Below are 27,947 nucleotides of genomic sequence, written 5' to 3'. Positions count from 1 at the left end.
TGTCTTGCAATACCCGGATGATTGGTCTGATACATCTTAATCCCTGGATGTGTGGTAGTTACTCTGCTCGATGGTGGGACTGATTCAATAGAATTAAGTATTGCAGAGTGCTGTTTAATAATAGCAGGTATAAACAGGACCTTCATTTCATGTTATCAGAAGGTCTACTGTATCATGCTGATCAAAATAAATTTAATTGTGACAAAAAAATAATACATTAATTGAACCCCAATTTAATTTGTATTTAATATGCAAGGTTATTCCTGTTATTCAGATGTTATTGATATACAATCTGGTAGATAAGTCTTTTACAAGGTTATGATCATTTATACAATGAAAACAAACAAAAAATTTGTCTTCTAACCCAGCCAGTATTCATAAAACAATATATGTAAGCCCAGCGTAGTTCTAGCAGGAAGACTAGCAGCTGTACATCATCGCACCATTAGCTGGGTAATTCCCAGCCAATCACATGTAAACCATTGCTTTATAATGTCTGCTCACAATCTATCACATTGCTGTTTCAGCGTGCTAACATGGCAACCTCCACCACCCTACCACCACCAGTTGAGTCCCGTCCTGCACGGGGGTAGGCTCCTCGCCTCTGCCTCTTATCTCTGGCAGGATATGACGGTTCCGAGTACTATAACTTTGGACCGCCAGACAGGGCCTAGGCCAAAGAGAGACCTTACTTTTCTGTTTTATATTCATCAAATAAATGCCATCTTACATTTACCTCAAGTCTGCGAGTCTTACTGATAGAAATATATTTAAATGGCTAATGAAACAATGTCTTGTTTTCAGATAAATCTGACCAAATTTAGTAAACATTATGCTTAAAATAATATTTCTTAGCCCATTTGCAAATATTTTTTTCTTGTTTTAAGCCTAAACTTCACTGAATTCAGTTCAAAAGAAGACTTACAATGATGACATTTAGCTTGTGAAGTAAAAATATCTTGTTTTAAGAATGTTTAGATATTTTACTGAAAAACAAGAACGAAAAAAAAAAGAAATATCAAAATTAATTTAGCATAGAATGCCTTTTAGCATGTATTTTTCTGCTCCTGACCTTTATGGTTCATGTTTTTGAAATTATTATATGACTACAGGGATAGGGAAGTTTGGGGCCCCCTGCTGGAGCAGCTGCCCCCGCGACCCGACTTCGGATAAGCGGTTGAAGATGGATGGATGGATGGATGGACTACAACAGATCTAGTAAACTGACTGAAGTTATGTTATACATTAAAAACATAAGTGTTGACCCTGAAATAACCATGCTCACAATTATAATTTTGAGCAACTCTTTTTTAAATGAGACTTCAGACCACTTAATTGGGTGAAATTCTTCCCACATATAGTGCATTTGAATGGCTTCTCTCCAGTATGCACTCTCTCATGTGCTTTCAGGTGTCCTGATGTACCGAAACTCTTTCCACAAAAAGAACACAGGTAAGGCTTCTCATAACTATGAGTTGTCATGTGTGCCTTTAGATGAGATGCCAAAATAAATTTCTTACTGCACTGATCACAGTTAAATGGTCTTAATCCAGAATGATTTTGCAGATGATGTTTGAGATGTCCTGCAAGTGTGAAACTCTTTCCACACTGAGAGCAAGAGTAAGGCTTCTCTCCAGTGTGAATTCTCATGTGAAGCCGAAGATTTCCTTTCTCTCTGAAACTCTTTCCACACTGAAGGCAGGGGAAGGGCTTCTCTCCAGTGTGAATTTTTATATGACGATTTAGATTTATTCTGTTTGAGAAACTTTTCCCACATGAAGTACAGTGGTATGGCTTCTCTCCAGTGTGAATTCTCATGTGACGTTTAAGATCTCCTTTCACTCTGAAACTCTTTCCACACTGATGGCAGGGGAAGGGTTTTTCTCCAGTGTGAATTCTCATGTGACGCTGAAGATCACCTTTATCTCTAAAATTCTTGCCACACTGATGGCAGGGAAAGGGCTTTTCTCCAGTGTGAATTTTCATGTGACTATTTAGATGTTTTCTCTTTGAGAACATTTTCCCACATGAAGTACAGTGGTATGGCTTCTCTTCAGTGTGAATTCTCATGTGACGTTTAAGATCTCCTTTCACTCTGAAACTCTTTCCACACTGATGGCAGGGGAAAGGCTTCTCTCCAGTGTGAATTCTCATGTGACGCTGAAGATCACCTTTATCTCTGAAACTCTTGCCACACTGATGGCAGAGGACAGGCTTTTCTCCAGTGTGAATTTTCATGTGACTATTTAGATGTTTTCTCTTTGAGAACATTTTCCCACATGAAGTACAGTGGTATGGCTTCTCTTCAGTATGCACTCTCTCATGTGCTTTCAGGAGTCCTGAATGAGCGAAACTCTTTCCACAACAAGAACACACAAATGGCTTATTTGTGTGAGTTGTCATGTGTACCTTCAGATTTGATTTCCGACTAAATTTCTTGCCACACTGTTCACAGTTAAATGGTCTTAATCCAGTGTGATTTTGCAGATGAAGTGTGAGATGGGCTGCTTGTGCAAAACTCTTTCCACAGTGAGTGCAGGTGAATGTGTTTTCGTCTCTTGTTTTTTTAGTTCTTTTCTGTGAGAAATTATTTTCAGTCTTCGAGACACTAAAAGAATCTTCACCAGTGATGAAATTATTTAATGTATGATATAGATGGTGTTTCTCCTCCACGTCATCCAGTTCTTGACTTTCTTCTTTTACGTTTATCAAGTCTAAAACGAACAAAGTAAATTCAGACAAATTTGATAATTGAAATTAGGGATGCACCGTTCCCAGTTTTTCTATTTCGATCCGATTCTGATATCTGAAATCTCGGTATCGGCCGATACCGATCCCAATCCGATACCAGTGTTGTTGGGTTTTTTTTCATAATCAGTTTAGACTTTCTTTACATTATTGTGTGGAACTAATTGGGTGTAACACAAACCTCTAACTACACATTATTTCAATAATTTATTTTAATGTTCACTAGTCTACTAGATCATTTTAATTTTAAAATACAACAAGTAAGTGTCTGTTTGTGGGTTACTTCATGGTAGTTTAATTCGCTTCTTATTCAAAATCTGGTCAAATGGTCCTCCGGTGCCGTTCTAAATGCATATTATAACCAAGTAAACCAACCTATTGAGCATCTACATTTGAGATGCTGTTCGTGAGCAGCGCTCTCATATGAAAATAGCCGCAGTCACCTCACAAAGCCTGTGCGTACCACACTGTATTTGTGTCATCAGAGCAGCGGCATTCACTAAAACGCAACGTGCATGCATACTGTATGTTTGTAAACACAGCCTTTTTACGATTCACAAAGCTGTTGCATGTTTCAAGAGACTTCGAATAAAATGCACGAGTCATGTGGACTACATTAATGGTGCTTTTATGTAATTTTTAGAGCTTGACAGTAACAAATATAACTAACACACAGTATTGGATTCGGATCGAGCTTGTCGGAGCGATACCCGATCAGTCTAAAAACTCAAGTATAGGAGCCGATACAATCCAGGTATCGGATCAGTGCATCCCTAAAAGAAATACAATTGAAACTTTATTTAATGCCAGTAAGCAACAAAGGCAAAATGTCTGTTTTATGTTATCTTTGATTTGCTGAAGGTTAGTTCTGTAATTTTCATGTAGATTCTGGTATTATTTGTTTGTTCAACTATAAATTTACTGCTTCTATCATTTTGTAACTACAGCTGCCAGATCTTGCAAACTGTCTGAAGCTTTATTACCTCAACGTTCCTCAAAACAGTTATAATGAAGACTCAATGAACACCAACCTCTTCGTTCCTCAGTATCTTCATGTTTCATTCTGCATTGCTCTGTAATACTCATGTCTTCACTCTCTTCTTTAACAAACTTCATTTTTGCAATAGTATGTCAGTAGACTTCAGTGGTTACACCGGAGTTGATCCTCTTTATATACCACCTTTTTTCCACGGCAAGGGTGAATCCAGATTACTATGAGGTATGGAGGAGCAGATCTGCCAAAAAATAAAAGAGACCAAAATCCTCAATTTGTACAATAACACCTTGTTGTAGGAAATGCATTACCCTGTTTACCGTGTACAACCATAGCTAGACTGAAATATTTACATATTACACAAGGAATCTTAAAATGTCTAAAAATCCTTAAAACAAGATCAATTTGATTAATCTTGTTTTAGAAACAACACTGCATAAGATATTTCGTTTTTTCAGAAAATGTATTTTTAACGTGTATTTTGTTTTACTGTACTAACAGAGTTTTTATAGTCAAAACAAGTGAAAAAAAATCAACCAGTGCTGAAGAAGTAATCCAAAGTATTTAGAATACTTTACTGACCTTGAGTAATCTAACGGAATATGTTACAAATGATGTATTACGACGTATTGACGTTACAAAATACGTTTTACAGCATGTATTCTGAATCTGTAGTGGAAATAATTTCAAAAGTAACCATCATAACCCTGCATGCATTGCTCGGATGACTACATGCTTAGAGGCAGAAGTTGGGTTAAATTCAGACGTGTGTCTTATGCTTGACCTAAGATTAAAGTGATGACTGGGGAACTGGTGGAACTCTTAAACCAACACTTCGCTGAGCATCTTGCTACCTGGTCATTGGGAACAAGTCCCGCTCTTCTCTGTGTGTGTGCCAGCAAAGAAGCACCTCTCCAAAACTCATTCGGGATAAAAATTGTCCGGAGAGTAAAAAAAGAATGAAAAAAATAAATAAAACCTCCATCAGCATCATTTAAAACTAGTTGGGATCACATTTAAGGGCTAATTCACCCAAAAATGAGAATTCTCTGATTATTTACTCACCCTCGTAATATCCCATGTGTTTATAATTTTCCCTCTTCTCCAGAACACATTTGAAGAAAAATATCTCAGCTCAGTTGGTCCTTAAAATGCAAGTGAAAGGAGATTTCTCTTTTGAAGCTCCAAAAATCACAGACAGTCAGCATAAACTTCATCCATATGACTCAGCGGTTAAATGAATGTCTTCTAAAGGGACAGGATCACTTTCAGCATGAAAAAATATAAATATTTAAGCTTTTTTAACTATAAACCTTCACTTCCGTTAGGATCTATCGTCGACTCAAAGCATCAAAGGCAACTACTAGGAGTCGTGTAGTGTGCACTAGAAGTAGTGTAGTGTGCACTAGGCACTAGGAGTGCACTAGGAGTCGTGTAGTGTGCACTAGGAGTCGTGTAGTGTGCACTAGAAGTTGTGTACTGTGCACTAGGAGTTGTGTAGTGTGCACTATGCATAGTATAGTGTACACTAGGCACTAAGACTAGATATAAGCACTTTATTCACAGAAAAATAACACAAATGTTGTGTCATTTACGACTTCACATCAGACATTTCAAGCAAACATAAAACTTTAAATTAACTTTAAACACTTCAAAAATCAGTTTTCTCTCTTACAATGAAGCTGCTGCAGGACTGATGCAGATACTTTACGAACATTAAAGTGTTATTTCATATTGATGACTTCTGTATGACAAATAGTTTTTTAAGCATGTTATGTGCCCTTTAAAAAGTAATAAAATGTTAAATGTTATTTAATGTAATCCTCCATATTCGTGTTATGATGAGTTTAGCTTGTTTTAATGATTAATTCAACTAAACAATGACATTGAACAACATTATATTCGTTTTATATCACAAACGCTAAATTATTTAATTTTGTTTATGTGTAAACATGTTGTATTGTTTAATATATTTTAGCGCTGAAAAATACAAACCTTAAATCAACTGAATCACAACAGACGGCAGAGTGGCTGCGGGGTCTTTATAACAACTTCTTCTTGTGATGTGAAATGGCGGATCAGAAAACCAGTTCATGTTGCAGTACCGACACATACTGGACTGGAGCGTCAATGCGAAAGGAAAAAACTACTTAAAAAACATTAAAACATACATAAACTTAACCTGTTTGTATTCTTGATGTTTATGTTTCAGTTAAAAATTTAAAAAATGCCCCATTGAGCAATAATTATGTACAATTCACAGTCTATAGTGTTTTTATATTTCATCAACACATCCAACCTCTTCTGCCATTACATTCCCTTGCACTGTATATAACAGATTTGCATTTAAATCATTTGCAATACATATATTCTTATTGTGTGTTTTATATATACTTTATTTTCTATTTTATTTTATTACATTTATATATTTCTATTTTTTTATTATTAACTCTGTCTTGTTGCTGGATTGTATTGTTGTGCTCCTGTCACCAAGACAAATTCCTTGTATGTGTGAGCAAACCTGGCAATAAAGCCGATTCGGAATCTTTCAGATAGCACATTACAGTTCTCTAATACTTTGTCTCCCTTGTTTCTTATCCAAAAGATTTTACAAACATATATTCTGGATCCCCTTTTCTTGAAGTTTAGTCTACCATACGTGTCTTGCTCTGTCATACGTCCTACAATGAAACAGGACATGTTCAACTGTTTCCATCATCCCACAATGTATGTATAATCCAGTGGGGTGCTATTTATTTTATTTAAAGGAACAGTTCACCCAAAAATGAAAATTCTCTCATCATTTACTCAAACTCATGTCATGCCAGATATGTATGACTTTCTTTCTTCTTCTGAACACAAATACTTTCTGAAGAATTTTCAGTTCTGTAAGTCCAAATTGTAGACAGAACTTGGAAGCACCAAAAGCACACAAAGCCAGCATAAAAGTACAGCATAAAATGTGCAGTAACCCATATCTTCAGAAGCTACTGTATATAATATAATGGGTGAGAAACAGATCAATATTTAACTTAAATATTGTTCTGTTTCTCACCCAAAACTTTCAAGTCCAGTCAAGTCAAGTGGTTTTTATTGTTGTTTCAACCATATACAGTTAGTACAGTACACAGCGAAACGAGACAACGTTCCTCCAGGACCATGGTGCTACATAAAACAACATAGGATAACACAGAACCACATGTAAACATGACATACTATGAGATAGTGTTCTATGGACATAGCAGTTATTGAGGTAGCAGCCAGTTATAAAGTGACAATAATTAAAGTGCAAGTCAGGACACGTGTTCGTGTGTGTGTCAAACCAGTCTCTGAGAATTGAGGAGTCTGATGGCTTGGGGGAAGAAGCTGTTACACAGTCTGGCTGTGAGGGCCCGAATGCTTCGGTACCTCTTGCCAGACGGCAGGGGGGTGAAGAGTTTGTGTGAAGGGTGTGTGGGGTCATCCACAATGCTGGTAGCTTTGCGGATGCAGTGTTTTTTGTAAAGGGAAGAGAGACCTCGATGATCTTCTCAGCTGTCCTCACTATCCTCTGCAGGGCTTTGCGGTCCGAAACGGTGCAAGTCCCAAACCAGGCAGTGATGGAGCTGCTCAGGATGCTCTCAATAGTCCCTCTATAGAATGTAGTGAGGATGGGGGGGTGGAAGATGTGCTTTCCTCAGCCTTCAAAGAAAGTAGAGACGCTGCTGGGCTATCTTGGTAATAGAGCTGGTGTTGAGGGACCAGGTGAGGTTCTCCGCCAGGTGAACACCAAGGAATTTGGTGCTCTTGACGATCTCCACAGAGGAGCCGACGATGTTCAGTGGAGAGCGGTCACTCTGTGCTCTCCTAAAGTCAACAACCACCTCTTTTGTTTTGTCCACATTCAGAGACAGGTTGTTGGCTCTACACCAGTCCGTCAGCCGCTGCACCTCCTGTCTGTATGTTGACTCGTCGTTCTTGCTGATGAGACCCACCACGGTCGTGTCATCAGCGAACTTGATGATGTGGTTCGAGCTGTGCATTGCTGCACAGTCGTGAGTCAGCAGAGTGAACAGCAGTGGACTGAGCACACAGCCCTGGGGAGCCCCAGTGCTCAGTGTGGTGGTGGTGGAGATGCTGTTCCCGATCCGGACTGACTGAGGTCTCCCAGTCTGGAAGTCCAGGATCCAGTTGCAGATGGAGGTGTCCAGGCCCAGCAGGTTCAGCTTTCCAAACAGGTGCTGGGGAATGATTGTGTTGAATACTGAGCTGTAGTCTATGAACAGCATTCAAACGTATGAGTCCTTTTTATCTAGGTGGGTGAGGGCCAGATGGAGGGTGGTGGCGATAGCATCGTCTTTTGAGTGGTTCGGACGATACGCAAACTGTAGTGGGTCTACTGAGGTGGCAAGCTGGGTCTTAATTTGCCTCATGACGAGCCTCTCGAAGCACTTCATGATGATGGGTGTGAGTGCGATGGGACGGTAGTCATTGAGGCAGGACACTGAAGACTTTTTTGGAATGGGGATGATTGTGGTGGACTTGAAGCACATTGGAACGACGGTGCAGCTAAGAGAGATGTTCAAGATGTCAGTAAGAACATCTTCCAGCTGGTCTGCACATCCTCTGAGCACTCTGTCAGGAATGTTGTCTGGTCCAGCAGCCTTCCGTTGGTTTCCTCACATCAGCACATTGTCTGCAGTCAGATTTGCCAGACTGTATTCAAGGCTCCCAGGGAGCATTCTGATCATTTTCCTAAAAAATTACCTGTTATTGTGTTACAAATACTGCTGACCCCGTTTTCTCAGTCTCTTGAATATCAACATGAATATTTTTTTGTTTGGTAAGCTGAAACTTTGCATGGCTCTCGATAGAGTTAATGTCAGTATTGAGTGTTATATAACATGTCTTTGAGCATGATGAATGTAAAGGGCAAAGACTTGTTAGTGTTCAATGTTTTGTTGTGTTGAGGTTAAAATTAATTTCTGTTATGTTGGAGTTTTGGGTGTTACCATTATGGTGAATGGTGGAGCTTGAGCTTAGGTTGAGGACAGGTACTTTCTGTGTTTTACAGCCATTGCCATTTTTATGACTAGATTCTGTGTTTCAGTCCATGTATTCCAAATACAACATGTGGTAATAGCAGTAAAAGCTGACAACGATCATTGAGTTATTGAAAATTAATTCACATATCGAGGTATTAAGGCAGAATCACCACGCTACCTACCCAAGGTGTGAATGAGTTTTAAAACAAATCAGTTGTCCGACCATCATACCTTTCTAAAGTTTATAACTCAAATGTTTTTGTTTAACAGCAATGTTGGAGCGAATGTATGACTGGGATTCGTTGACCAAATATTTTCCAGGACAAATAATTATTTTCCAGAACATTCAGGTATTTTTGTAATTTTCTAGGACTTTCCCATGACTGCAAAACTGCATTGCAAAGTTCCAGGCTTTCCACGATGCGTGTGAAACCTGGAAATCACTGACGTATCTTTTTTCTACAGATTTACTTGGAAAAAAAGAATGTTTGGTAATGTTCACAGGCATTTTATTTTTCAATATCTTTATTTACATTCCCTGTTTTGTTTTTGTCTTTTTGGTTATAGTAGAGCAAGCAGGAATAGTTTAGTTTGCATTAAATGCAACCATCGAGTCAAGCCTGGCTCAATTTCAACAAGCAAGGATGTTTGAGTTGTCAACAACACTGGACAAGGTCCATCATAACTTGAGGACATTGGTCCGAAAATTTCTACTTTCTCCTATTTCCTACCTGTAATGGATTCAGCATTATCAAGTTATATACTGCACTCCGTACATTGATTATTTCATGGTTTGATTGCTGAGGGCATTGTAATGCATGGTTTTGAGAAAAAAAATGTACAATTTGAGGTGGTCTTGTAAAAGATCTTTGTATGGACTCAAAATATTTTGTCTTTAATGATCATATCTGGCCAAAACCAAGTTCAGTTCAGTTCGGTACTTCATTGGGGAAGACTTTATTGTTTAAATTCCAAAGTCCTCAATTCGATAATATGGTTTTTTTTACAGACCTCAATATCATTTTGATTGTACATTTTAGACAATGACTCTGAGCTTGCACAGAACAGGAATAATTTACAGCCATTTCTGCGATTTGTGACTTTGTGGCTTGTTTAGCAGCTTTGTCAGCAAGGGAATTTCCCTTTGCGAGCGAATCATTGAATGTTCTGTGACCTGTAACTTTGCAAACCGCAACACAATCTGTTTAAATCTTAACTCTTAAAATTAAGAATGTTCGGTGCATGAAATCATAAATAATGTCTTATACGTTGGATCAAGAGGAGTTAATAAAAACTCATATGTGATGCTAATACATTTTGAGTTAATAATCAAAGTCTAGCTGAGATGGTTCTCTAAAGCCACCTTCGTTTCCCATTCTATGATTAATTCGATTTTCGTTAGGGTTTGATCTACTGGCATAATGACAGTTTGTGAACGTTTGTTTATCACTGATAATCAAGCCATTCGGGTGTGGTTAGTGCGCTCGGGTTTAGTGGAGCTCACATTTGGGACAGATTCCTGTAACTTCTTATAATTTCCCTGTTTGGATGCTTTTTGCCCAAGAAAGCATCCTATCCACTTTCTTACCCATCTCACACCACCCTTCCTGTGTAGGTGCCCCAGGGCGGTGATGCCCTGCCTTAGGTTGCCCCCTTTTGGTCATTGGAGTGTCTAACCCATCATTGGGTCTTCACCTCATGCCACTAGCTTTCCGTATTGTTCCTTTTGGCAATTTTTTAATAACTAATACTACAAGACATATGTCTTCCTTTGGTTTGGGGGTAAGGCATTTCAGAATCATCACAGCCAAATGTTCCTGCTTAAATATAAAAAAAAAAGAAAAATAATAATAATCAGACAGTTCAACGAAATGTCTGTTCAAAGTGTCATTTTAATAGCTAAAATGCATTGGCACTGTCTACTGTAATAAACAAAGTTGAAATCTGGATTTCAGTCCAAATTTTATCATTGAACACAATTTAATCCAATGTTAGCTACTGTCAGGTTAAAATGACAAAAAAATGTCCTGTGCAGCTTTCTCAGCATCTCGTCTGAGAGGATCCTGAAAAACTGGGGTATGGTATGGATACAGCAGCGATTTTGAAAACCTATTTATTGCAAATAGCATTTGGTATGGCAAATGGAAGTTCAGTAAATTGACCTTGTGGTAAATAAAATGTCAGCTCCGATTTTATTTAAAATGTCCATGCCCAAATGGTACCAACCTGATCAGACCCTAATTTGAATCAAAAATGATTATTTGTAAGGATACATTTGCATATTCACCACCCTCATCACTTTCAGGAATTTAGCTTCATTTTGTGCCTGAAATGGCAGCAATTTGTATTTTAGATATAAAATAAGATCAGCTTAGATAAAAATTTAGATATAAAATAAGATCAGCCTTTGGTGTTTTACCCAAAGCCAATTTTGGGCCATCGGTAACCAGATCTAGCAATTCCCACATATCAGCAGTGGCTTTTATCTTTTTCAGTCAGGTTACCCAATTTATCAACCACAAAATATAAAACTATTACAAAATACAGTACTGTGCAAATGTTTTAGGCACTTGTGAAAAATGTTGCATAGTGAGTATGTCTTAAAAAATAATTACATAAATAGTTTTCATTTATCACTTAATGTCATAAAGTCCAGTAAACATGAAAAAGCTACATCAATATTCAGTGTGACCACCTTTGCCTTTAAAATAGCACCAATTCTCATAGGTACAACTGGACACTCCTTTAGTCTTAGACTAAAGGAGACTAAGAAGTCCTGTGTCAAATGTCCTTGTTAGTTTTTATAATATTTAGTCAAGCTGATCCTGTTTTTTTTGGTCAAATTTTAGTTGACTAAAAGTCTGGGCATTTTAGTCTTATCTTAGTCAAAGAAAACCCTCAGTATTTTAGCTTAGTTTTAGTCAATGAAAACTGTTGACATTTTAGTCATATTTTTGTCACGTTTAGACAGGTGAAACATCAAGAAATCCAAGTGTTGCACTTTAAGTAAATCATTGCTATGATTTTAACTTAATAACACAAACCCTGAGTATCCAGAAAAAGAAAACTCGACACAATCAAAACTAGGTGGGATTATGCTCACAAAGAACTTTATGCAGGTTATGCAGGCATATTACTGCAGACACCTTTTTGAGGTATGTTTTTTATAACATATTCAAATACATTTTGATGTTAATGTGAAGGACAACTAAACACAGCATTGTCACCATGCCAAATAAATAAGTCATTGGTCTATACTCAATCTTACGTTACCTTTGCCGCTCATTTTCAGCTACTTCTCAACCAATTTCTAGCCTATTAGCTAAATGAGTTCGGTTTAGCTATAAAACACAGCCTACATTATGTAACGCCACTGCCTTGTCTTAATATAACGTATTAAGTTGTCTAATATAGTTGTCACTAGTTGTCTTAACATAACTTAAAAAAGAAAAACAACCTAACATTACCACCAAGACGTTAACCTACCTCAATTTCTTTGTGGTTAGCCTTCATATCAAGTCCATGTCCAACTGTTGTTGGGGGGTGGTAATATGCGCATATTGCGGCGCTGATTCGTGGTCCGTTCTGCATAACGCGGTGGCTAATTTTTGATTACCGCGGCTCATTCGGCACGTTTCGCGGCCAACACACCAGACCGCTCAGTTCTCCCGATGGCCAGCCCCCCCGATCGGCCCCAAAGGGCATCAGCCCACTGGGAAAATGCCCGGTATGCCAGATTACAAATCCAGCACTGCTTGAAATGTACTCTTAATTGTGCTTGTTTAATCCTGATATGCCGCGCACAGCACAGGAAAGGAAACTGCTGCTCATGCCATCCAATGAACAGGATATTTGGATTGCAATTCAGAAAAAAACAGACAATAATATTTTGTCTCCTCTTTTTTCCCCCGACAGAAATAGAGAGAATTAATTTTTTTAACTACATTTTAGTCTCGTCTGTTTTCGTCAGTAATATTGCATGATGATATAGTCACAGTTAGTGTTTAATGATGTCGGTGCCATCTCGTTATCGTCTCATCTTAGTCATGGAAAAAAGGTTGACGAACATTTTTCATCATAGTTTTCTATGTTAACGAAATTAACACTAGTTGGCAGATAGGATGTGCCAAGCTTCTTGGAGGATTCGCCACAGTTCTTCTATCTATTTAGGCTGTCTCAGTTGCATCTGTCTCTTTACATAATCTCAGACTGACACGATGTTCAGTGGGGAGCTTTGTGGGGGCCATGACATCTGTTGCAGGGCTCCCTGTTCTTCTGTTTGGGAGTCTAACATTTATATGTTCTATTTACACAATAAAGCCGAAGATATAAATAACCATCTTAAGACAAATGTTTTTGTGAAACATCTCACATGCCTAAAATACTTTCTCACGCCACTGAATCAAATTTATGGTACTGACCATGCCGGAATAAATCCTCAGATTAGGAGATTATTGCTCTTCGCCTTTGTTCTCTCTTCCTCTGCAAATGAAATTAAGAGAACCGGTGGCTAGGGAAGAATCAAACAAGACTTCACCAACAACCAGTCAACAGAGAATTTAAAAAAAGAATGTAAGATGAAAACTCACCTTCCAAATCTTAGAGCCTTGCAGAATAAGTATCATAGATGATCCATTTTTAACTTTATCTTGGTGGAACCTCCAAATTGATGCAGCAAGTTCCATCAGATGGAAATTATTTCAATAAATCAGATGATTTGTAGAAGGAATAACAAATTTAATTTGTAAAAAATTCCGAAACCCTTGTTATTAATGACACCTGTGGCCTTTAAGTAAACTGCAGCCAGCTACCCGTTGCTCGTGCTCGCGCACACACTCCATAGATACGCGAGCATCGACCAAAACAATTACATAACGTACAAAGAGACTAACACACCGGCATCATGTTGACAGATGAGGTAGCATAAATTAAATTACACAGTTATGATTGTTTTACTACAAACTTTGAGACTGCATATTATATTTGTTTCTCCAGTGCTGGAACAAGGATAAAACAAAGTGTGGTTCACAAGTTCGTTTGCCCATGGTTAAACTTATTTGGCTTGCTGTCCACAGAGGAGGGCTCGATGAAACAGCTTCAACTCGAGCTCTAAAGTATGCACCCCGGGACTATTAATAGGAGATGATTAAGTGGGGCAAGATGCCAAAAGTGAAGGTGGAGTTGTGGAGGTGGAGGGATGCTGGAAACAGCTCAGACAGAAGAGAGGTAAACAGCTGCTTATATACTCTGGCTGTTCATTGAAAGATTAGATGGACTTGCTCCTCCTGAAATTACGTTTAGGAACTTCAATTCACGAGTTTGTTTGCCCATATAATCTTTAAGCTATTAAGGTTAAACTTACTTGGCTTGCTGTCCACGGAGGTGCTTCGATGAAGCAGCTTCAACTCGAGTTCTGAAGAATCCCCCCAAAAAATACAGGAGTTTAGGACAGCAAGTTGGATGCTTCATCATTAGGCTTGGTAGTACGGAAGGACCCCCTCAAAAAAATTTATTGAACGGGATGAAGATATATGATGAAGGATGGTGGTTGCCTAGTTTCTGCGGGAGCTGTGAGCGGGGCAACTGTTGCACATTGGGGTTAGGTATTGTGGGAGTTTGTACTGAAGTGGCAGTGTCAACTGGGGTTAAGTCAATTTAAAAGGCTAATGCGTCTTGCCGCTGTGTTTATCGACCTGGTGCCGTGAGCAGGTGATGCTGCTGCTTAGGCTGGACCGACGTCTCCCTACTATGTCCACCATGTGGAGCTATGGGTTGTGTACTGCTGCGGCAGTATAATTTTGAAAGGGACTCCGGCGGGAGCTAAAATTGGAAAGCATGTCCCAGCGACGTGTTTGCGGTGAAAGCTGTGACTGAGGTACTGCTGCGGCAGTGTGAAAAGCAAGAAGCTTAAGGGGCTGCATTAGGATTTCGTAAGCTTAGCACTGGGATGCATCTCGCTGCTGCGCTTATCGACCAAGAGTTGTGAGCGAGCACTGCTGCGGTAGTAACACTCTGAAAATGCTCATGCGGGAGCTGCATTTTGACTGGAGGCTTTTAAGTAGTAGAGTTGGTGTATGTCCCGCCGCAGCGTCCACGACATGGAGCCAATGAGTCGAAAGTGCATGGGCTCTCAAATGTCGCAGATGGGGAAGGATGTCCTCGTCCCCAGTGGAGCGGGCCAAACAATATCCAAAGCAAAACCCCCCAGTATCAGAAGGAGGGAGCCTACAGTATATAGGTAAGATGCAGAGCTACAATCCTTCCGACGCAAGGGCCTGGATCACATAAGGAGAACGAGGGGCCCGCTTTGGGGACAAACAAATCCTGGTACCTCCAGCCCGCTGTTCAAATGCGTATTAATAGGGAGGCATGGCCCGAGCCTAAAAAGATGTGAGTGTCTGGTGTGCTTGTCTGATGTGATGGAGTTTGGATTGAATGTATGTTTCAAGGTGTGGGATTAGCACCTACCGAGCAATTTAATTTGATGCTCGGACCTTTCTGGGCAGCTGAAGTAGTGGCACCTATGCAGAAGAAAAAATGGGAAGAGAAATGTTCAGTAGGAATGCCGGATCTGTTGAGGATAATATTTAGATTCCTTTCAAACCAATGTATAAACACAGATTTATGTAATCAACAAATAGAGGGTCTAGCGTAGAGGTTATTTGGGAGTTTCTCTGGAGTAGAAAAAAGGTGCGGTGAGACCGTTTGGGGAGGAGTTCTTGAGCTAGGGTCCTCTTTGTGAGAACGGTTAGGTATAAATATAGGAACAGATGGGAGAAGAGTGGTATGTAGTGGAGTGGAGTGGAAGGGTAGGGGGGGCAGGACCATTTGCGGAGACAGCCTCATGCTAGGGTCCGCTCTCTGCTTTGGTGCAGTAGATTGAATAGATGGGGGAAGGGTAGGTGTGAGAGTTTGCAGAGGCATCCTCACGCTAGTGTCAGCTCCATGTAAATGATTCGAATTCAATGGAAAAGCAGAAGGAAGAAGAGTAGAGTGTGCTGGGAGTGCTGGTTCTTGCCAGGAAATTGGAGAGAATAGTATAGAGGGGTTGGTAAGGGCTGGATTGGCAGCGGAACTATTTTGAACAGCCGCTGTATTGATTCAAGAAGATGGAAAGAAATAACTGACGCCATTTGTTACTACATCTCGAAGGATATGGCTCCCATAGCTACAGTGGAGAGCAGTGGGTTTAAACATCTTGTTAAAACTCTCGACAGAAGATACACTGTGCCATCGCGACCATATTTTTCCCAAACTGCGCTGCCCAACATGTACAAAACATGTAGTAATAAGGTAGATGCTGAACTTAAATCTGTTCAGCACTTTGCAGCCACATCTGATCTCTGGTCAATTAGGACTATGGACCCATACTTGAGCCTTACTTTGCACTACATTGATGATGAATGGAAGCTGCACAACAGATGCCTTGAGATGGCATATTTTCCAGTCAATCACACGTCAGATATGATTGCACAGGGCCTGAGAGATATGCTTTCTGCATGGGAACTCACAGAAGAGAACCTTGTGGCCATTACGCTAATGTTGTCAAAGCTGCACAGCTCAATGGCTGAACACGGCAGCGGTGTTTTGGACACCGGTTGCACCTTGCAATCGAACAGACACAATGCTATAATATTCAATCATCTAATTGGGCATATCTTGGTGGTGACTGGCTGTTATATTTTCACTGACTTTTTCTCTGAGATTAGTGAGTTACTTACTCTTGTCTGTGGAGGTTATTCATCTGTTATTCTGCTTGGTGATTTTAATATACATGAAAACACCACACAATGCAATGACTTGATGTCTGTACTGGACTGTTTCAACCTAACTCAACATGTAACTTTTGCTACTCACTCCAGAGGTCATATACTGGATCTCATATGTACATCTGGCTTAAATAATATCTCTGTTAATGGTTCTGATTTTGCTTTCTCAGATCATAAAATCATAAGCTTCAGTTGTAGTGTTCCAATATCTATATCACCACTGAAGAAAATGCTGACTTATCGTAAAATCAATTCTGTGAATCCATCTTCTTTCTCTGCTTCAATAAGGGCTTCTATATTGTCAGAATGTCTACTATCTAACTGTCCGTCAGAAATCTGCTGTATATACAATAATTCTTTGTCTCAAATACTTGAGAGGCAAGCTCCTGTTAAAACTAGACTGGTTCCATCTACTCGTGCATCGCCCTGGTTCACTCCGGAACTACGAACAATAAAAACTGAGGGTCGCTGCCTAGAAAGACTATACAGGAAAACTGGACTAATCGTGCACTCCTTGGGTCTTAAAGAACACTTGCTTAAGTACCGTACAGCCCTTAACGATGCAAGAACCTCTTATTTCACCTCTACCATTAGGAATTCCAAGTGCAGGCCCAAATCACTCTATGCAATGGTTAACAAACTCACAAATCCACCACAACATGTTATTTCAGGCTCTGTGGGGCTGGTAGAAAGCTTTTCTCAATTTTTCTCAGATAAATTGAAGTCAATCACTGCATCCATTACAAAAAACACTCCTCACACAAGTGACTCAAATGTTCATTTGATGTTAGCTGTTTCCGCTCACTCAACAAACTCTCTCTCGGCTTTCACTATAACTACTCCTGCTGCCATAAGTGATCTAATTGTGAAGTCAAATTCCACATCCTGCCGGCTTGATCCTACACCTACTGTTTTGCCTAAGTTGTGTGTGCCCGAAATTACACCCATCATAACACATATGATAAACTGTAGTTTGGCATCCGGCGTTGTTCCAGCAGAATTAAAAATGGCTGCGGTGACCCCCATTCTGAAAAAACCTGGCCTAGACCATCTAAATATGGACAATTACAGACCAATATCCAACTTAACATTCTTAAGCAAAGTCCTTGAGAGGGTTGTTGCTTCACAACTGCGATCACACTTGGATGTTAATGGTCTTTTTGAACCTTTTCAGTCTGGATTTCGCTCATCACATAGCACTGAAACTGCCCTTCTTCGGGTGGTTAACGACATTCTTTTGTCTATGGATTCAGGGCTGATAAACATCTTGATGCTCCTTGATTTAAGCGCTGCTTTTGACACAGTCTGCCATGAAATAATGATCTCTAGGCTTTCTGATATTGGCATCACTGGCTCTGCTCTTTCCTGGCTTATTTCCTACATCAGCGACAGAAAGTATTATATCACTATACAAGGGTTTAGATCTGCCACTGCTTCACTCACACAGGGTGTTCCTCAAGGGTCGGTTCTTGGCCCACTATTGTTCATTATCTACATATATCCGCTCGGTGACATCATACGCAGGCATGGACTTAAATTCTATTGCTATGCTGATGATATTCAAATCTATCTTACCACCAGCTCTGATAGGCCGTCTCTGCCTGACTCACTCATTGCATGTATCAAGGACATCAAGCATTGGATGTCCCTGAATTTCCTCAAATTAAATGACAAGAAAACTGAGATATTAGTGATTGGCTCTACTGCCTCAGTTAAAAGGATGGACCAGTCCTTTGACATTGATGGAATTCACATTAAGCCTTCGTCATCGATTCGTAACCTAGGTGTCTTATTCGATCCAGCTCTATCATTTGTCTCTCATATTTCTTCTATTGTTAAAAACTCTTTTTTCCATCTTCGTAATATTGCTCGTCTACGATCTTCTCTCACTCTAGCTGATACCGAAACCTTAATTCATGCATTAATCACATCAAGCCTGGACTATTGCAATGCCTTATTTCTAGGTCTTCCCAAAAAACTTTATTGCAAGATTACAGTATGTACAGAACTCTGCAGCAAGAGTTCTCACCTCTAACAGACGTTCTGCTCACATTACTCCTCTGCTTCATGACCTTCACTGGCTACCTGTGGCATCACGTATCCACTATAAGGTAGTGCTGCTAACGTTCAAAGCATTAAATTGTCTTGCTCCTCAATATCTGTCTGACTTACTCTACGCGTACCATCCTGCCCGGTCCCTTAGATCAGCTGAACTTGGTTTACTGTCCATCCCTCGTTTCAGGTTGTCTACTGTAGGTGGAAGGTCTTTTAGTATTAATGCTCCTCAATTATGTGATACGCTACCTCTGACACTATGTAATACCTCATCTGTGGCTACTTTCAAGACCCAGTTAAAAACATATCTATTTAACATGCATTTTGGATAAGGTGACTCTATGTATCCTATGTTACTGTAATGTATGTGAGGGCGTCTAAATGTATTTGAAATGTACAATGTAAAGCGACCTTGAGCTATGGAAAGGCGCTATAAATAAAACTTCTTCTTCTTCTTTATATTCTTTCTGTGTTTGTTTGTATGTGTCATAAATGATAATGTCTATATGTTTTTATATGACTTGTGTTTTTTATTCTCCTTTTCTTTTCTGTGCTGATGTTCTTGTTAAGCACTTTGTTACATGTGTTTAAAAAGGTTCTATATACATTTTTTACACAAAAAATTAATATAGCACCTTCCTTCATGTTACAATGTGCTTGATATTACAATGTTACAATGTAAGAAAACGCTACATTGAAAATCATCATTAGAGTAGAAATAAAAAAATGGTCTAGAAGTGTTATTAATCTGATATTATTTAAGTAGTTTAAGAGGCATTTCTCCTCTTATTAATTTTGCTAGTTTGTAAAAGCTTCAAGGATAAGTGAAACCATCAATAATATAATAATTCAATGTTTTGTGTGCGTTTATTTCAGAAAATGGAATGAAATATTAACGTGTGGCATGGGCAATGAGGGTATGCAAAAACTTAGTCGGTGCTTTTTCCATAGTTGGAAAAAAGAAGGCATTAGTGAAGGTGCAACAATATCTGAACCTGCCACAACACAAGCTGAAAACGGCATGTGTCACCAGATGGGGATCAATGCAAATGATGACTGCAAGGGTTGAGCAAAAGAAAGCCATCACACAGGTCGAGGACAAATGATGATAAAATATATCTGATGATAAAAAATCAAGGCACCTTGTTCCATCTTGGGCTGTTTTGGATGTCTTAGAGGCTGTCAACAAAGCTCTCTCCCCATTCATGGAGTTCACAGATGCCATGTTAGGAGAAGAGTATATGACCATTTCATTCGTGAAGCCTATCCTACACATCCTCAATTCGCGAGTACTGGCTGAGGATGATGATGACACGGAGCTGACCAAAACAATCAAAACCAGCATCCTTGAGTACCTCAAAAGGAAGTACTCAGACCCCATCACAGAAGTTACTGAAGTTACAGCTACTGGACACAGCCAGTTTTGTCAATCCCAGATTTAAAACGACATACATTTCTGCACACCATGTCCCACCGTTCAGGAGAAAGTGAAAACAGAGATGGAGTCATCAGCTGCAGTCCTCAGGGAATGTCCCACAGAGACTACAGAGCCCTCTACAACTTCATCAGAACCAAAGAAGCCAAAGAGGTCATTAGGAAGTTTTTTCAAAGGAAGTGAGGCAACTCCTTCAACTGTACCCACTTTGTCACTTCAGCAAACACTAGAAGCAGAGCTGAGCAGCTACTTGGTGTCCCCCGTGCTGGATAGTGAGGAAAATCCACTGGAATGGTGAAGAAAGCATCTCTGCATACCAGCCACTATCTCCCCATCAGAGCTTGTTTTCAGTTCAGGAGGAAACATTGTTACATGCCTCAGATCCTGTTTGAAACCTGAAAAGGTAATCATGCTAGTGTGAAGATCACTTGCAACAGCGATCATGAGTCAGATTCACATCTATAACTCTACGAGCACACAGGATACACAGCCTGCTGGTCTATTAGAGGTGCCCTGTCCAAGGCCTGTTCTTGCTCTTAATCAGTAGTGTTCAATTGCCAAAAGTTTGCATTTGGCATTATTTAAAATATTCGTTTACAGGAGATGCAAGTTTTGATTTTCTACTTTTCACATTGCATTATTTAAAATAATATTTATTTACCTAACAACACAAAGTCTTGTCTTTGTCTAATTAACTAAGTAAATGGAAGAAAAGTTAAAGTACAGAAATTAGTCGAGATGAAGCCTCAAAGTTGGACATCAGATGTGCTAGTGCCAGAGAGCAGAAGTGTTAGTCTGACACACAGATATTCGTTAAGGTCTTTATACCCTCTTGAGACTGTGCCAGAAAGCATTTCCTTTTTAGGTACAGAAAGTTCTGCACAATGATGTAATAACCGCAAGTGTCAGGTCAGGCTGTTATGACATATAGAAGTGGAAAAATAAGCTAAAGCCCCACTCGTACATGTATTTATGCAAACAACTCGTAAATGTACCGATCTCAGCTAAATACAAGGACAGGTGTCTCGAAACATATCCTGTTTACTATTTACTGTCTATGTCTGCATGCTTCTTAGATCAATAACAGTCATAAACTATGCTCTCTCATTCCAACTCTGAAGCCAGATGAGGTCAAAAGGGTAACAAACTCATATACAAGATTATATAATGTATAAATTTGGTCTCACGCATGCATTTAGATCTCACATGTACATTAGATACATAAGGCATCAAGCATGAATATTATAAAAGTTGTACAGTGATTATACGAATGAATATAAAACTGAGTACATAAAGTGAATATATGAATATAATTCCATAGCTTCTGATTATAGGTGATTTAATAATATAAAAAAATATAAAATAAAGAAAACATTCTAGCCTCATCCATCAATATCTATGTTAAAATAAATGTTGTTTTGGTAGTTTTGCGCATTTGGGCTCCCTTTATGTTAGAGCCTTAGAGCCCATTGTAACAATGGACATGATACATTGATTTTATTGAAATTATTTTATTAGCTGGCTTTTAGAGATCGTACAGTGATCCGAGAAGCAGGTAAGATGACTTGCAATACCCGGATGATTGGTCTGATACATCTTAATCCCTGGATGTGTGGTAGTTACTCTGCTCGATGGTGGGACTGATTCAATAGAATTAAGTATTGCAGAGTGCTGTTTAATAATAGCAGGTATAAACAGGGCCTTCATTTCATGTTATCAGAAGGTCTACTGTATCATGCTGATCAAAATCTATTTAATTGTGACAAAAAAATAATACATTAATTGAACCCCAATTTAATTTTTATTTAATATGCAAGGTTATTCCTGTTATTCAGATGTTATTGATATACAATCTGGTAGATAAGTCTTTTACAAGGTTATGATCATTTATACAATGAAAACAAACAAACAAAAAAAATGGTCTTCTAACCCAGCCAGTATTCATAAAACAATATATGTAAGCCCAGCGTAGTTCTAGCAGGAAGACTAGCAGCTGTACATCATCGCACCATTAGCTGGGTAATTCCCAGCCAATCACATGTAAACCATTGCTTTATAATGTCTGCTCACAATCTATCACATTGCTGTTTCAGCGTGCTAACATGGCAACCTCCACCACCCTACCACCACCAGTTGAGTCCCGTCCTGCACGGGGGTAGGCTCCTCGCCTCTGCCTCTTATCTCTGGCAGGATATGACGGTTCCGAGTACTATAACTTTGGACCGCCAGACAGGGCCCTACGCCAAAGAGAGACCTTACTTTTCTGTTTTATATTCATCAAATAAATGCCATCTTACATTTACCTCAAGTCTGCGAGTCTTACTGATAGAAATATATTTAAATGGCTAATGAAACAATGTCTTGTTTTCAGATAAATCTGACCAAATTTAGTAAACATTATGCTTAAAATAATATTTCTTAGCCCATTTGCAAATATTTTTTTCTTGTTTTAAGCCTAAACTTCACTGAATTCAGTTCAAAAGAAGACTTACAATGATGACATTTAGCTTGTGAAGTAAAAATATCTTGTTTTAAGAATGTTTAGATATTTTTACTAAAAAACAAGAACGAAAAAAAAATAAATATCAAAATTATTTTTGCAAAGAATGCCTTTTAGCATGTATTTTTCTGCTCCTGACCTTTATGGTTCATGTTTTTGAAATTATTATATGACTACAACAGATCTAGTAAACTGACTGAAGTTATGTTATACATTAAAAACATAAGTGTTGACCCTGAAATAACCATGCTCACAATTATAATTTTGAGCAGCTCTTTTTTAAATGAGACTTCAGACCACTTAATTGGGTGAAATTCTTCCCACATATAGTGCATTTGAATGGCTTCTCTCCAGTATGCACTCTCTCATGTGCTTTCAGGTGTCCTGATGTACCGAAACTCTTTCCACAAAAAGAACACAGGTAAGGCTTCTCATTAGTATGAGATGTCATGTGTGCCTTTAGATGAGATGCCAAAATAAATTTCTTGCTGCACTGATCACAGTTAAATGGTCTTAATCCAGAATGATTTTGCAGATGAAGTTTGAGATGTCCTGCAAGTGTGAAACTCTTTCCACACTGAGAGCAAGAGTAAGGCTTCTCTCCAGTGTGAATTCTCATGTGAAGCCGAAGATTTCCTTTCTCTCTGAAACTCTTTCCACACTGAAGGCAGGGGAAGGGCTTCTCTCCAGTGTGAATGTTTATATGACGATTTAAATTTATTCTGTTTGAGAAACTTTTCCCACATGAAGTACAGTGGTATGGCTTCTCTCCAGTGTGAATTCTCATGTGACGTTGAAGACTTCCTTTCACTCTGAAACTCTTTCCACACTGATGGCAGGGGAAGGGTTTTTCTCCAGTGTGAATTCTCATGTGACGCTGAAGATCACCTTTCTTTCTAAAACTCTTGCCACACTGATGGCAGGGAAAGGGCTTTTCTCCAGTGTGAATTTTCATGTGAATATTTAGATGTTTTCTCTTTGAGAACATTTTCCCACATGAAGTACAGTGGTATGGCTTCTCTTCAGTGTGAATTCTCATGTGACGTTTAAGATCTCCTTTCACTCTGAAACTCTTTCCACACTGATGGCAGGGGAAGGGTTTTTCTCCAGTGTGAATTCTCATGTGACGCTGAAGATCACCTTTATCTCTGAAACTCTTTCCACACTGATGGCAGAGGACAGGCTTTTCTCCAGTGTGAATTTTCATGTGACTATTTAGATGTTTTCTCTTTGAGAACATTTTCCCACATGAAGTACAGTGGTATGGCTTCTCTTCAGTATGCACTCTCTCATGTGCTTTCAGGAGTCCTGAATGAGCGAAACTCTTTCCACAACAAGAACACACAAATGGCTTATTTGTGTGAGTTGTCATGTGTACCTTCAGATTTGATTTCCGACTAAATTTCTTGCCACACTGTTCACAGTTAAATGGTCTTAATCCAGTGTGATTTTGCAGATGAAGTGTGAGATGGGCTGCTTGTGCAAAACTCTTTCCACAGTGAGTGCAGGTGAATGTGTTTTCGTCACTTGTTTTTTTAGTTCTTTTCTGTGAGAAATTATTTTCAGTCTTCGAGACACTAAAAGAATCTTCACCAGTGATGAAATTATTTAATGTATGATATAGATGGTGTTTCTCCTCCACGTCATCCAGTTCTTGACTTTCTTCTTTTACTTCTATCAAGTCTAAAACGAACAAAGTAAATTCAGACAAATATGAAAAATGAAATTAGGGAAGCACCGTTCCCAGTTTGAAATCTCAGTATCAGCCGATCCCAATCCGATACCAGTGTTGTTGGTTTTTTTTTTCATAATTAGTTTAAACTTTCTTTACATTATTGAGTGAAACTAATTGAGGTGCTCTTTATTTTTATGTAAAGAAAAACAAACCTTCATCTACACATTATTTCAAAATAAATGTACAGCCTATTAAGAAAAGCTTTATTGTTAACTAGTCTACTGGATAATGTAGCAGCAAAAGGAGCAGTAATTCCAGTGGAGGTCTTAAGTAGAAAAGAAGCAAGTTTTCTTTGCACAAATTTTTAAACTTGAACTTTAAAGGATTCTGGGGCTCTACTTTCGTGAGTGTGCAAAGTGCAGCTCTATGCGCAACAACCGTGTGCAATGTCTTATCCAATTTTCACGAGAGCTCTAATTCTAATTGCAACTTTCATGCTAGCTCAAAGCGCAAGTGGGTGGGACTGTTTGTGCTATTGTGGGTGTACAGTTTCACCAAACCTACTTGTGCCTAGACTTACCAAATACCAAAACTTCATGGTCATGCACATTGACTTTCATCTTTTGAATATTTATTTGAGCTTTGAGTATTATTATTATTGACTTTTAGAATTTTAAAATACAGCAGTAATAATATTTTATTCATGCACCTTTAGCTTTAAAACCCTCAGGCTTTTATTTTGACGATCCTAACACTCCAGGAAGTCCTGTATGTGTCTGTTTGTGGGTTACATCACGGCAGCATAATTATTATAATAATTATAATTATAATTGTAATTATAATTACTTCTTATTCAAAATCTGGTCAAATGGTCCTCTGGTGCCGTTCTAAATGCATATTATAACCAAGTAAACCAACCTATTGAGCATCTACATTTGAGATGCTGTTCGTGAGCAGCGCTCTCATATGAAAATAGCCACAGTGACAGTATTGGATTCGGATCGAGCTTGTCGGAGCGATACCCGATCAGTCTAAAAACTCAAGTATAGGAGCCGATACAATCCAGGTATCGGATCAGTGCATCCCTAAAAGAAATACAATTGAAACTTTATTTAATGCCAGTAAGCAACAAAGGCAAAATGTCTGTTTTATGTTATCTTTGATTTGCTGAAGGTTAGTTCTGTAATTTTCATGTAGATTCTGGTATTATTTGTTTGTTCAACTATAAATTTACTGCTTCTATCATTTTGTAACTACAGCTGCCAGATCTTGCAAACTGTCTGAAGCTTTATTACCTCAACGTTCCTCAAAACAGTTATAATGAAGACTCAATGAACACCAACCTCTTCGTTCCTCAGTATCTTCATGTTTCATTCTGCATTGCTCTGTAATACTCATGTCTTCACTCTCTTCTTTAACAAACTTCATTTTTGCAATAGTATGTCAGTAGACTTCAGTGGTTACACCGGAGTTGATCCTCTTTATATACCACCTTTTTTCCACGGCAAGGGTGAATCAAGATTACTATGAGGTATGGAGGAGCAGATCTGCCAAAAAATAAAAGAGACCAAAATCCTCAATTTGTACAATAACACCTTGTTGTAGGAAATGCATTACCCTGTTTACCGTGTACAACCATAGCTAGACTGAAATATTTACATATTACACAAGGAATCTTAAAATATCTAAAAATCCTTAAAACAAGATCAATTTGATTAATCTTGTTTTAGAAACAACACTGCATAAGATATTTCGTTTTTTCAGAAAATGTATTTTTAACGTGTATTTTGTTTTACTGTACTAACAGAGTTTTTATAGTCAAAACAAGTGAAAAAAAATCAACCAGTGCTGAAGAAGTAATCCAAAGTATTTAGAATACTTTACTGACCTTGAGTAATCTAACGGAATATGTTACAAATGATGTATTACGACGTATTGACGTTACAAAATACGTTTTACAGCATGTATTCTGAATCTGTAGTGGAAATAATTTCAAAAGTAACCATCATAACCCTGCATGCATTGCTCGGATGACTACATGCTTAGAGGCAGAAGTTGGGTTAAATTCAGACGTGTGTCTTATGCTTGACCTAAGATTAAAGTGATGACTGGTGAACTGGTGGAACTCTTAAACCAACACTTCGCTGAGCATCTTGCTACCTGGTCATTGGGAACAAGTCCCGCTCTTCTCTGTGTGTGTGCCAGCAAAGAAGCACCTCTCCAAAACTCATTCGGGATTGTAGAATATTTTGAAGAAACCTAAAATAGCCACTTGCTGAAAAAGTTTGTTGTCCGGAGAGTAAAAAAAAAAAAAAAAACTCCATCAGCATCATTTAAAACTAGTTGGGATCACACTTAAGGGATAATTCACCCAAAAATGAGAATTCTCAGATTATTTACTCACCCTCGTAATATCCCATGTGTTTATAATTTTCCCTCTTCTCCAGAACACATTTGAAGAAAAATATCTCAGCTCAGTTGGTCCTTAAAATGCAAGTGAAAGGAGATTTCTCTTTTGAAGCTCCAAAAATCACAGACAGTCAGCATAAACTTCATCCATATGACTCAGCGGTTAAATGAATGTCTTCTAAAGGGACAGGATCACTTCCAGCGTGAAAGAATATAAATATTTAAGCTTTTTTAACTATAAACCATCACTTCCGTTAGGACCTCATAGAGGACCAATCATCGACTCAAAGCATCAAAGGCAACTACTAGGAGTCGTGTGGTGTGCACTAGAAGTTGTGCAGTGTGCACTACAAATTACATAGTCTGCACTAGATGTTGTATAGTGTACACTAGGCACTAGGACTAGATATAAAATAGTGTGAAAGCGCTTTACTCACAGAAAAATAACACAAATGTTGTGTCATTTACTACTTCACATCAGACGTTTCCAGCAAACATAAAACTTTAAATTAACTTTAAACACTTCAAAAATCAGTTTTCTCTCTTACAATGAAGCTCATGCAGGACTGATACAGATACTTTACGAACATTAAAGTGTGTTATTTCATATTGATGACTTCTGTATGACAAATAGTTTTTTTAAGCATTTTATGTGCCCTTTGGGATAAAAAGTTCTGCTAAATGACTAAAAGTTTTTAATGTAATCCTCCATATTCGTGTTATGATGAGTTTAGCTTGTTTTAATGATTAATTCACCTAAACAATGAGATTGATCAGTTTTATATCACAAACGCTAAATTATTTCAAGTAATATTACCATGTTAATTATGTGTAAAAGTGTTGTATTGTTTAATATATTTTAATGAAAGCGCTGAAAAACACAAACCTTAAATCAACTGAATCACAACAGACGGCGGAGCTGCGGCGGTGTGTTCATGACGTCACAATAACAACAACTTCTTCTTGTGATGTGAAATGGCGGATCGGAAAACCAGTTCATGTTGCATTACCGACACATACTGGACTGGAGCGTCAATGACAAACAAAAACGATTTAATTTAAAAAACAAGAAAACATTAAAACATACATAAACTATCAGAAACTTTCAGATAGCACAATACAGTTCTCTAATACTTTGTCTCCATTGTTTCTTTTGCAAAACAACTTCAAAAGATATAGTCTGGATCCTCTTTTCTTGTAGTTTTGTCTACAATACGTGTCTTGCTCTGTCATAAGTCCTACAATGAAACAGGACATGTTCCACTGTTTCCATCATCCCACAATATGCATAATCAAGTAGGGTGCTATTTATTTTATTTAAAGGAATAGTTCACCGAA

At 38.5% G+C, this 27,947-nt stretch overlaps 2 protein-coding genes across 6 annotated transcripts; both read right to left on the bottom strand.

The window, feature by feature from the left end:
* Positions 1–232: 232 nt before the first annotated feature.
* LOC127644892 (gastrula zinc finger protein XlCGF57.1-like) lies at positions 233–27,528 on the bottom strand. 5 transcript variants are annotated; one of them, XM_052128329.1, is made up of 4 exons: positions 27,496–27,528; positions 4,808–4,887; positions 3,780–3,983; positions 233–2,714 (listed from the first exon to the last, which is right to left on the bottom strand). In XM_052128329.1, exons 3-4 carry the CDS (start codon positions 3,862–3,864, stop codon positions 1,288–1,290), a joined length of 1,512 nt encoding a protein of 503 aa, XP_051984289.1. In that variant the 5' UTR covers positions 3,865–3,983; positions 4,808–4,887; positions 27,496–27,528; the 3' UTR covers positions 233–1,287. The 5 variants fall into 5 exon arrangements, with proteins under 5 accessions (XP_051984289.1, XP_051984288.1, XP_051984287.1 ...); XM_052128328.1 differs by lacking the exon at positions 27,496–27,528 and adding an exon at positions 5,738–5,789; XM_052128327.1 differs by lacking the exon at positions 27,496–27,528 and adding an exon at positions 5,738–5,787 and having other exon boundaries at positions 4,808–4,990.
* Positions 21,611–27,539, bottom strand: LOC127644894 (gastrula zinc finger protein XlCGF57.1-like). The gene is made up of 5 exons (XM_052128332.1): positions 27,496–27,539; positions 26,605–26,684; positions 26,361–26,475; positions 25,544–25,747; positions 21,611–24,208 (listed from the first exon to the last, which is right to left on the bottom strand). Exons 4-5 carry the CDS (start codon positions 25,626–25,628, stop codon positions 22,782–22,784), a joined length of 1,512 nt encoding a protein of 503 aa, XP_051984292.1. The 5' UTR covers positions 25,629–25,747; positions 26,361–26,475; positions 26,605–26,684; positions 27,496–27,539; the 3' UTR covers positions 21,611–22,781.
* Between the last annotated feature and the right edge of the window lie 408 nt (positions 27,540–27,947).

The sequence above is a fragment of the Xyrauchen texanus genome, chromosome 6 (genome assembly GCF_025860055.1).
Source record: "Xyrauchen texanus isolate HMW12.3.18 chromosome 6, RBS_HiC_50CHRs, whole genome shotgun sequence".
Classification (NCBI taxonomy): Eukaryota; Metazoa; Chordata; class Actinopteri; order Cypriniformes; family Catostomidae; genus Xyrauchen; species Xyrauchen texanus.
The sequence above is the reverse complement of the archived record's forward strand: the minus strand, read 5'-3'. Positions and strand labels throughout refer to the sequence as shown.